The sequence below is a fragment of the Vitis vinifera genome, chromosome 18 (assembly GCF_030704535.1).
Source record: "Vitis vinifera cultivar Pinot Noir 40024 chromosome 18, ASM3070453v1".
NCBI classification, from domain to species: domain Eukaryota; kingdom Viridiplantae; phylum Streptophyta; class Magnoliopsida; order Vitales; family Vitaceae; genus Vitis; species Vitis vinifera.
Window position 1 is genome coordinate 6,771,915 of NC_081822.1, and position 11,559 is coordinate 6,783,473.

At 33.0% G+C, this 11,559-nt stretch overlaps 1 protein-coding gene across 1 annotated transcript; it reads left to right on the top strand.

Moving 5' to 3' along the window:
- Positions 1-1,610: 1,610 nt before the first annotated feature.
- LOC100267838 (inositol-tetrakisphosphate 1-kinase 3) lies at positions 1,611-9,474 on the top strand. The gene is made up of 10 exons (XM_002285514.5): positions 1,611-2,173; positions 3,628-3,709; positions 3,973-4,005; positions 7,029-7,149; positions 7,318-7,410; positions 7,935-8,054; positions 8,155-8,331; positions 8,693-8,748; positions 8,848-8,932; positions 9,135-9,474. The coding sequence occupies exons 1-10, from the start codon at positions 1,995-1,997 to the stop codon at positions 9,230-9,232; spliced, it is 1,044 nt and encodes a 347-aa protein (XP_002285550.1). The 5' UTR covers positions 1,611-1,994; the 3' UTR covers positions 9,233-9,474.
- The last annotated feature ends 2,085 nt before the right edge of the window (positions 9,475-11,559 follow it).

The window sequence follows — 11,559 nt, forward strand, 5'->3', positions numbered from 1 at the left end:
CACTAGGCTAAATACTCCGCATGGGTTAAAGCAATCTTCTTTTATACATTCTGAGGTGGCCCCATATCATCTCATGAATTACGACATATGGAAAGCCAACACAGTCGTGATAAGAAAGAAGTAGATTAGATATGGTAGACTGGTAGTGGCCATTGGCATTATGTATGCCCAGGCCTCTTTACTACACGAACTCCACATCCATGTACGTATAAATATGAAATTCCCGTGTCCCATAACAGATAAGAGGGCTGCTGTTGAGGCGGCCCATCGCCCATCGCAGTGGAATTCTACAAGTCAATTTTGTGCATTGCCCACCCACCTACACAACATGCTACCTTCCCTCCACTTTCTGATGTATCCTGGCATATTGTAAAGTTCTTCGATAATTACATGAAACTTGTAAGTAATTTAAATATTGCGATCAAAATGGTCGTTCGGTTTGGGCACACTGAGATCCAATGCCACGTGAATCTGGCTGGCAACCGCAGAAGATTATATTTCCTAATAAAATAGAACCAATGTGGTGCGGCCTTCAATGAACGTAAAAAACGTGGAAGCATATCCGACGCGCCGGGCCAAAAAGGAAACATATCGCAGGCAATCTTTTTAGAACGATGTCGAATCATTTAAGAAAAAGAAATGACAACGATAGCAATCAAGCCATTGGTCCGATTCTGGGTGCCTCAAGGTCACGGCCATCAAAGATTGTCATCATTTTCTCAATTTAAAAGAAAAAAAAAACAATGTTTATTATGTGTAGGATTTTACCTTTTCAAGGAAATCACAGGGTTTATTCTGGGATATATCTTAAATATTTTATTTTTCGTGATAAAAAATTTCAAATATTAAAAAAATACTTAATGAATGTTCTGGCCCAATTCTTTTGGGCAAGTTCACAGATTTGTGCCAAATGGCACATGCACAGCCATCCACCTGGGCAAAAAAGGGCAAAGACACGATTGTACTAGCAAGTAGCACCTACTCAGCATCATTGTAAATCATTGAGGTTTAAATACAGATATGAGCAAATCTTAAAAATTAAAGATATTAGCTAAGTCTGAAGGACGTCCAAACTGTCCGGATAAGGACCAGACACATGGAGCTCTGGCGAAGAAAACATTACCAAATTCCTGATGATAAGGTCATGAGCCTAACATTATTTTATGGTTTTATGTCTGAATCTTATTTTATGATGTCTTAATCCACAGCGAAGAAACTTCAACAATCAGGGAGGTCTTGTAGACTTGGACATACTCTGACTGCGTTACGGAATCTGTCTTCTCTCATTGGTGAAATATGGAATCAGAAAAATACAACGTTAAAAATTCTTAATTTACTTTGGAGCTGAAAAGGAAAATGAAAAAGTATGGAAAATCTAATTTTCCTTTTATTGATTTTTTTTTCCTTCTGATAAGAGCACTAAGATAATTCAGAATTATTTTTTTTTGAATTTGTTCGAAACAATGACCGTAGAAAGGAGAGGATGGGGATTCCAAGCAGAGCGCGTGCAAACATTTGGGAAAATGAAGACGAGGTGTGCGCTTTTGTATTTTAGCAACTGTGCAGCTAAGCATCACCAAATATTTTATATATATATATATATATATTAGATATGTTAAACAATAATTAGAGAGCCCCGTAAGGCCCACATCCCACATCGGCACATCCCCCATCTCACATCGCCGATAACTTCACTGTTTCTCTCTGGAAACCCATTCACCTGGCCTCTAGCCTATATTAACTATCTCCCAGATCTTTAGACTAGAAAACATCAACCCCTCTGTATATTCTACGCGTTTGTGTACCCTGCGAAACCCACGCATTGGCGTGTGGTTTTGATCCGAGCAAGCATCTTTCTGCTGGATTCTTCCTGGCTTTCAGGATCACGCAACACCTCTGTCTCCATTGTTGATTCAAACATTGTTTCTTTAAATCTTTGAAAAAGCGAAAAGAAAAATCTTTATTCATTTGCTTTTGAATTAGGGTTTTGGGACATGAGGTTGAATATGAATGAGGAGGGGAGGGAGGAGGAGGAGGAGATGATTCAGGGACGCTTTTCGATCGGAGAAGGGGGAGGGTTTCAAAAACCCATGAAGCTGGTTGTGGTGGGCTATGCTCTTACCTCCAAGAAGACTAAGAGCTTTTTGCAGCCCAAGCTTGAACGTTTAGCTAGGTATCGATTTTTTTTTTTTATTATCTACAGAATCTCTCTGCTATTTTGTTTGCAAAATTACCTACAGAATCTCCCTGTTCTTTTGTTTAATAATCGGTTTGGTTGTGCAGAAAATTTGAGAAATGATCGAGTCTTATGCTTCGACGAAAACCTCCTCTCGTTTCTAATGAACCTTATAGCTTTGCCCTGCTGATTTCATTTCCCCCCCCACCCTTTTTTTTTTCGCTCTCTTATTTTTTATATTTTATTTTTTATTTGGGTTTTCTGCCAAAGGGAGGCTAGATTTTTATTTATTTATTTTTGGTTTATTTTTTGTTTTTCCCTTAAAGCGGGGATCTTTCTGTTTCTGCCCCATATAAGCTTTCTCCGTAGGGGATGAGTTCGGTGTCTTTGACCACAAGATCACTTCTGAAAAGTTTAGAATATTCAATATTCATGAATATTATATGGTTGATATCGTTCTGGGGAATCATTTCTTGATATGGAGAATCTTTGGTTCTTTTTTTTTTTGTTGGAAAATTTGTGAATTTTGGTTTTATACGGTTTTAATATTGGACTATTCAAACAAAGATGTATCATTTTCATTTGGTGCGAAGGAAAATAGAAGTTCTTGTAAAATCTCACAACTACCATTCCAACCCCAAACAGCTAGAACCAGCTAATAATTTTTTGTTGAATTTAACATAAACTATCTTTAACTTTGAAATATGTATCCTGCCGCTGGTTAAATACCCTGATTTACTCCCTGCTGGTTGTTGTTGTCGGGGTCAGCACCCTAGGTTTGGGTTCATAGAGCTTGGGCACGGAAGTTTCCACGCTTATAAACAAAAAATAAATAAATAAATAATTGAAATACGTATGACCGAAATAATTCAGAAACCTTTCTTGCACCGTACATTAAAGTTTTATAGATGTTGTAGTCTTTTCTGGACCCTTTTATTTAACCAGGAGCTAACTCGATGAGATTTCTGTTGATTTTGCAATTTTTGTCTGCTTCTTCCCCTCTTCTGTAATGAAAATTGTTGTTATTGTTACTTTTCATATTGTAACGTGGATACTTTTTGAGTATTGTTTTGTTAATCACTGTTCATAACCACATCTCCTGATGTTGATCTTTGTGCACTCATGTTATGAAATGAATCTAATTTAATTCTATGCTCTCGGGTTATGAGGTTAATCTAATTTAACTATATGCATGTGGCAGGTATTGGGTTAGCTCATAATGTTTTATTTTCCTATCCATTTATAGAGGGAAATTGTTTATATTTTTTATATGAAAATCTTGGTTTCTTTTAGTGATTGTCTCTTTCTAAGAAAGACTAATAATAAACTATATGAGGTTTCATGTTTTGGGCATTAGAGTTTTAATATACGTTTAGTCTGTCCATTGTTTACATTTCCATTTTTTCTATTCATTAACTGGCTAACGTTATAAATGCGGTGCATTGATGCAGGAATAAGGGGATATCATTTGTTGCCATTGATCAAAATCGCTCCCTTTCAGAGCAAGGCCCCTTTGATATTGTGTTGCATAAGGTTGGTAAAGATTTCTCTTTTTCTTATGCAGTTTCTCTTTATAAAAAGTAATGATGAGTCTCCTCTAGTGGGCTTTTTATTTTTTATTTGGCTGGTGATTACACCTGGGTTTGGTGATTATCAATTAATCTCTCTTAAAGTCATTCTGTCAATTAATTATTATTGCTGTTGTCTGCATGTTTATGAGGTAGGTTTTGGTTTAAGGGGAACATGCTCACCTTTAATGGATCTTTCTTTCTTTCCTTTTTGTATTTTTAATGCAGCTATCAGGAAAGGAGTGGCGCCAGATTCTTGAGGTTGGTCCATTTAAAACTCTTCATTATTCTGCCAATTATAAGAATTTGTTAATTTTCTAGAACTGAATGATTACTATTATGCCACAATGGCGTGACATGCTACTCATCTTATGATACTATATATTCATGCTGGCAACCAAACAAATACTGACATTGGCTGGTGGGCAACTTGATTCTAATATTTGAAACTCATTACTCTCTGATATAATTTGCAGAGTGCTTGCTCTTTCCTCCATCATGAATCATGACCCAATAAGTGAGGTCGAAGCCTCAAGATTCCAGCAACTGAAGATTTTTCGCCTTCCATGGGCAATCTATCTGATTTATTCAGGTTTCCTTAAGTATTATTTGCAAAGGACTTTTGGATTTTATTTTTTTGAGTGGTTCATTTTCCCTGGCAGTGGCGGAGCCAGCATGGGCTTAGTCTCAAATTTTAAAAATAAAAATTTTCCTTCTATTAATTAATTAAGAATTAACAAAAATAAAATCCAAAAGTGTAAGTTTGCCCCCCATAAAAAAAAATAACTTTGTGTGAGAAAAGGCAGGATTAGATAGAGTTAAAAAAAAAAAAAAAAATATATAGATAAGTCCGGATGCTAAATAGATTTTATAAACTATTTGGTTGTTTTCATTTTGAAGTTTATTTAAATCTTTAAAATTAATTTTTATTTAAATCCCAATATACATCATAAAATAAATTTTAATAATTTTTTTTGGTAATTTTGTACTTGATATTTTATTAAATATTCTTTTATAAGTGGATTGTCTTTAGTTTGATTTTGTGATCTTTTAAGTGTTTAGATTTTTAGATTTAATAAGGTAAATAGTAATTTACAAATAATGACATGATTATTTTAATTTCATTCAATTGTTCACATGGAGTATTTCATGTTTAATTTTTATCATAGGAGATTATATGGTTTATATGATATTTTGAATAATAGACAATAATTGTTACTTTTTATTACCACTTATGTTTTATTTGAAGAGACTTATGACTCCACCAAATTTTGAATCATTAAATCACTAATGTTTTAATGATGGTGGAATATTTATATTTCCATATTGTAGATAACCCATAAATAAAAATTTTATTACTGTTAAGTGATTTATATTTAATTATTTGAAAAATTCAAAGAATTTATTAGTGAAATTGTTGATTTTTTTCTAAATTTTTTGTAGTAAAAACTTGCTAAATTATTTATATATAAAAAAAAACAGTGACATTTCTTGCCATTTTTTAAAATGCTTTTGAAAAAATCTTCGAATTTTTTAATAAAATCTCAAACTTAAATATTCTTAATAAGAAATTATTTTACCAATATTTTTCACATTGTTGTTATTTAATTTGATAGATTGTGTATTTTTCTTTCCTTTCATGATTAATGTCAATCATTGCTTACTTTATTGAATGATGTTAAGACTATTGTTTGTAAAATATCTATATATATTATAATCCACAAATTTTCTACTTGCCCTTCCTGACCCCTTTTATGACTTATCATCTGGTGGAGATGAATTATCCAATCCTAGATACCTTGATATCCAGTATTCTTTTTTTCAGGTTTTTGCTATGCTTTTTAAATTATTCCACATCATTTTCTCCTTTTTTGGTTTGCTGGATGCATTGACAAGTTGAATATTTACACTTCTATCCTGTGACAGAGTGGATGAAAATATGCATTTCCTTAGCACATTTGGTAGGAATGTAGCTGCAACGTTGTGTCCTAAAGCTAGATTCAAGTTTAAAATTTCTGTTAAATGAATATCGTGCTTTTGAAACTTTGAGAACATAGTGGTGTATTAATTTTATTAATTGATTTTTTGGAACTTATTTGACTACCATTAATTTCCTTAGTTCATGCCATTTTCTGAGTGAGAGATGATGTACTCAAACTCTATTTATAACCTTATATACCTGTTCGTGATTTTTTTTTTCCTTATTTCCATAACATTGGCAAACTATTTATAAATAATGGGTGACTCAGGTTATTCTATAAAAGAAATTATTTTCTACTTTTTATGTGCTACAACTTTTGCAATTAATCCTATGTTTGTGGTCAGATTTCTTGAAGTTATACGGGCTGCTTTAACTATTTAGTTACATGTATCCGTGCCCCCACCTAAGAATGTATTGGCAATAAGGCAAGGTCCATTACCCTGAATTTCCAGGGCATTTTTACTTCAAATTCCTCTGGTTGACTGTACAACTGTACTGAGCTTACCAAATGACTTCCCCAGTTTGAGAATGCTGATACACTGATTCATCACCACAATTTACAAGGTCAACCTGCACCACCACAACTGGCATATTCTGTCCACATCCATACCCATACCATTGTATAGTACAAGCGCATAATAAGCCCAATGTTTCTTCATTTTAATCTGAACAAAAGATTGGGGATGCAGGGAAGAGGAGGGGAGGGAGGGAAGAGGAGGGGAGGGGAGGGGAGGGGAGGGTTGTGTGGTTGCATGTTCCATATGACTCGTTTTATGGCAATTTATTTTGGCCAGTAACATGTTATTGTTCTAAGTGACATTTTGTGCTTGCTGTTCCTTTAGTTGCAGAAATCAAACATGTACTTGGTTTTTACTTGTAGTGTAATTGGCAGTTTTCTCTGACTTATACCATAATTATTGTAGAAGAAAAGGTGAAGCATAATGTCTCAAAGAATTTTCCATGTGAAAAAAGAAGGCCATAAAGGTTCATTGCCAGTGCTGGTCCCACTGAAGCATGTTCCTGTCTTCTGGAACACAAAGCAAAAAGTCTCATAGTCCTGCTGAATGATAATCTTTTATTGCTGATCATATTAGTGATTTTTTGCTTGTCATGTAGTTCACAAGTATTATGGTTTTGTTTCCTTTGAGCAAGATTGTTACCAGCTTAACCATGCTAACAAATCATTCATTTCCAAGCTTGACTGTCGTGATTCAGTATTTCTCCTCTCTGTTTGTTTAACTGAATTCAAAATTTTGGACTATACTGTGATCTGTCCTCCTTACCTTTTTGTCCATGTTTGAAGGATTACAGGCAAACACATCCAGAAGTCACAGTTCTTGATCCTCCAGATGCCATACAACATGTTCACAATCGCCAGTCCATGCTGCAAGATGTTGCTGATTTGAACTTGTCCAACTCTTATGGTAACTTTTTCCCCTAGTTTTACTAGTCAGTTGGACCTAAAATGATAGTTGTTCGCTTAAAGTTTAACCGAGAAGTTTGAAATTTGTGATATGTGACTAAAAAATGAAAAAGATACGGAAATGGATTTTTCTGACTGAAAGTCATGTTGATGATCAAATCTTGTGCAGGCAAGGTTGGTGTCCCCAAGCAATTGGTTGTCAAAAGAGATGCATCATCCATTCCTGATGCAGTCACCAAAGCTGGGCTAAAACTACCCCTCGGTATGCATCTTTTGTGCATTTGCAGTGTGTTCATATGGTGTAGGCTATAGTGGTGTTTGAGATGGCTTTTTGAATGCCAAAAGTAGCATTTAATGATCAAATACAAGTATACAACTTTCAAAGGTATTTGGGTAGACTTTGAAATGTAGGCCCTATAGTTCCCATGTATGTTTTTCCTCAAATGTGATGCAGGAAATTTGTATTTATTTCAAATTTTAAAAAAATGATAAAATGAAAATTTTGTTTAATAAAAATGTTTTTACTTCTGCTTCTACATCTTGCACTACTAAAAGCAGAGGTTAAAAGCTTTCCCAAAAAACAAGCCATATACATTAATTCTTACTAGCAACTTGTTACCAAAGTAGGGTGTAATTAAATATTTGATTGCATATTGATGACAAATGATTTTCTTAGACCAGCATATGCTATCCCTGTTATGTATTAGGTAACCTATATGGATCAGTTGCTGCTTAACTTGTCTGGGGATTTTGCCTAATTTTATCTTGAATACCCATCTGTTTCAGTTGCAAAGCCATTGGTAGTGGATGGAAGCGCAAAGTCACATGAACTATCACTTGCCTATGATCAATACTCCCTTCAAAAACTAGAGCCTCCACTTGTTCTTCAGGAGTTTGTTAACCATGGTATGCTATGACAATCTTTGTTAATTTTTTTTTTTCACCTTTATTGGATTCCAGAAGTTCAGCAATGACTTTAGAACTGCCATTAATTTTGTGGATGTAGGAGGTGTGCTGTTCAAGGTTTACATTGTTGGGGAAGCTATAAAGGTTGTCAGGCGTTTCTCGTTACCTGACGTCACTAAACGTGAGCTCTCCAAAAATGCTGGTGTATTCCGTTTTCCAAGGGTTTCTTGTGCTGCAGCATCTGCCGATGATGCAGATCTAGACCCTTGCGTTGCTGGTGAGCTTATCCTTTCTAAAAATACTGTCATCTTGCGGTTCATTTTTATGAAGTTCCTCATCAGCTTGTCAAACACTAAGTGGGCTTTTCATTATAGAATTTTGTTTGAACTATTTAGTCTTAGGGATGAACAAGGTTGTTTAGCATTTGGAGTGGGTGATTTGATGAAGGGGCCAAAGGCTCTTTGCCTCATCTCAATTCACTTTTGTGCTACTTTATTGTTGCAAGAAGAGTTTTGCCTAAGGCATCAATGTGATATTTATACCTGTGTTAAGGACTCAATAAACTAGTGTTAGGTGATGGCTTTTACCTCTTTACAGAATTGTATTGAATTAATTTTATCCTTGTCTATTGTCTGCAGAGCTTCCTCCTCGACCCTTACTTGAGAGACTAGCTAGGGAACTTCGTCGACGGCTGGTAACTTTTGCCATTTCCTTGTAGTTTGCAGCAACATTCCTATTCTAAACCACATGTGAATTATATCTTATGTTCTTAATCATTATACTCCATTTGTAGGGTCTCCGGTTGTTCAACTTGGATATTATCAGAGAGCATGGGACTCGAGATCGTTTTTATGTTATTGACATTAACTATTTCCCTGGTAAGAGAAAACAGGTCTTTATGGTATATATGTGATTGGGTGTCTACTCTTGTGGTATTGGTACAAACTGTTTTACCCTCAAATGTGCTTTGATAACAGTTAATGTCAGTTAGAGTATAGTGAGATCATAAAGGTTATCAATGCATTTTCCTTTAACCTCCTTTGTGCATGTGATCTTATACTTGTTTTGTAACGATGGCAGGGTATGGGAAAATGCCAGAATATGAGCACATATTTACAGACTTTCTGCTAAGCTTGGCTGAGAGCAACTACAAAAGACTTTCTGGTAGTAACGGTTAAAGCCTTGTGATAATATGAAGTGATATTCCCTAATCCTTATTCAAATGCTGTTGCAAGAATGTGTTGTGGATATGTGGCACATGTATAGGGTCATGTGTGATTACTGCTAGCAGTTGAAGGTGGTGGAGACACGAAAATTGCAGCCTCTCCCAATCAACTTCTGTAATAACTGACTGGCGGCAGGATGTGTCCTCCATGTACACAGTTTTTCTCGAATAATTTGAAATCTCATTCTTGTTTCAGGTTTGCTTAGTTTTTGCATCACCTTTTAGCCGTTTATTCTTTTATCGATCATAATACTCGTTATTATTTCGGGTTGAATAGCTAATCCTGCATAATTAAGTTTTAAACCACACACTGCTGAGCGCATTTCATGAACTGGGACTCCAACCCAGGTTCTACGGCGACATGCAATTGCGGCACCTAGCTAACTGGGCGAGTTTGCACTTAATAATATTTGATAATTGATTTTGATCCCCAAGATTTACCAGTGAAATTAATATTGTGAACACGATTCATATGTAGATGTAAATAAAAGATTGATGCAATTCGACTTGCTATGTAGAAGCCCAATTCAGCAATTGTTAGGCTTAGAGCATCATGTTTGAGATGCGCGACATCATTTCATGAGCTTTCTTTCCCTTGCATAGCTGCATACGAAGTTACCTTTTGCTGGTCAGTTGAATTGTACACATTTAATATTTTTATTCAACACCTTACTCATCTTTTCTATACCCTGGGATGCGCCCTCTTGGTCTACCTTCCTACATAGGTGGGATCTCCTAGATTGCGGGTTTCAACACTGGATCCATTTTTTTGTGTGCATCGAATCCTTTTTATCCCTCTATCTCACACCCTCCGCATTTGCCAGTTGCCACATCCATTTTGAGTCATTATTTATTATTACTTGCCCAAATGGGGTTGATTTTTATGTATAAATATATATTTGTAGTTGTTGCCGAAACTACCCTTAGGGCGTGTATGGTATGATGGTATGTGGGTATGTGGGAACGGGAGAATGAATATTTTATTTCAATCCTTATTCTTTCTTAAATAGGAATTACTTTAGTGATTCTAATTCTTATGTTTGATTACAATAATAATTTGTTTTCATTTCAACGACAAATAAAAATGGAAATGAAAATTAAAAATATCCATACATGAGGTTTGAAATATTTTTTTTTATTAAAAAAAATCCCATGCAGCACATGGTTTGAATTAATTTTTTTTTTTTTAAAAAAAAAAAGTTCCTTGAGAGTTTTTTTTGGTTAAATGATAAAATTGTATTTGGGGGTGTGATTTAAAAATAAAACTATTTTAAAAAATTTATAGTAGTTGTTTTTTAGAAATAATTTTTAAAATAAAGTAAAATAGAGTATTGTTCTTTAGACTTTTTTTAATAAGAGAAAATGAATTTCAAATTAAGTGAGATTTTATATTGAATTTATTAATAAGTTTAATAATTTTTAAAAATAATTTAAAACTTCAAAAATATATTCAATGACTATAAAATATAATAATCACAATTAATGCTTTAAATTATTTAATAAATATTATAATTTTAAACGATTATTTGAAATTCAAAAAACCAATTAATTGATTATAGATTAAATAAAATAATTAAGAATATTATCTTTGCAAATAAATAATAAATATATACATATAATGAAAATTTTTGCTCACTTATACCTTAAAAATTAAATTTTATTTGTTTTTATATTTAATTAAAATAGAATACTATTAACAATGATTAATTTTGAATAATTATCCATTATTTTCAACAAAATAAATTAATTAATGTTAATATCTATATTTTTATAATATTTATAAAAGTATATAAGTTATGATTTTATTATATTATTAATATTCATATATTTATTAAAAACTATTTACTTTTAATTAAAAATTATTTTTATTTTTAATAAGACATGAATTAAATTTAGTTTACGTTATATAATTGAATTTACAATTTGTATTTTTTACAAATTCCTAGGACCAAAATATTAGTTTTTATAGATATTTTGATAGCTTAATTTTATGGATATATTCAAAAAATATTAGTACAAATATCGATAAGACAAAATTAATCAAAATTAATATTAATATATATATATATAGGAAAAAATAAATAAAAAATGATAGAAAAAAATAATACACTTATTGAGGTTGTTTATATATATATATATATATATCAAATTTAATGATATTAATAAGCCTAAAAATATTAATATGAAAAAAAAAATCTATTTCATTGAAAATATATTGTATTTTAATATTTTAAAATTAAAATATATTATTATGGACCCCACATTTGGCTCCATGCATTC

Bases quoted from the DNA above. Each gene is read 5' to 3' on its own strand.
- LOC100267838 (XM_002285514.5), top strand. From the start codon at position 1,995: ATGAGGTTGAATATGAATGAGGAGGGGAGGGAGGAGGAGGAGGAGATG. The intron at 3,710-3,972 runs GTTGGTAAAGAT...TTTTTAATGCAG, and splicing joins TTGATATTGTGTTGCATAAG to CTATCAGGAAAGGAGTGGCG. The intron at 8,749-8,847 runs GTAACTTTTGCC...CTCCATTTGTAG, and splicing joins GGGAACTTCGTCGACGGCTG to GGTCTCCGGTTGTTCAACTT.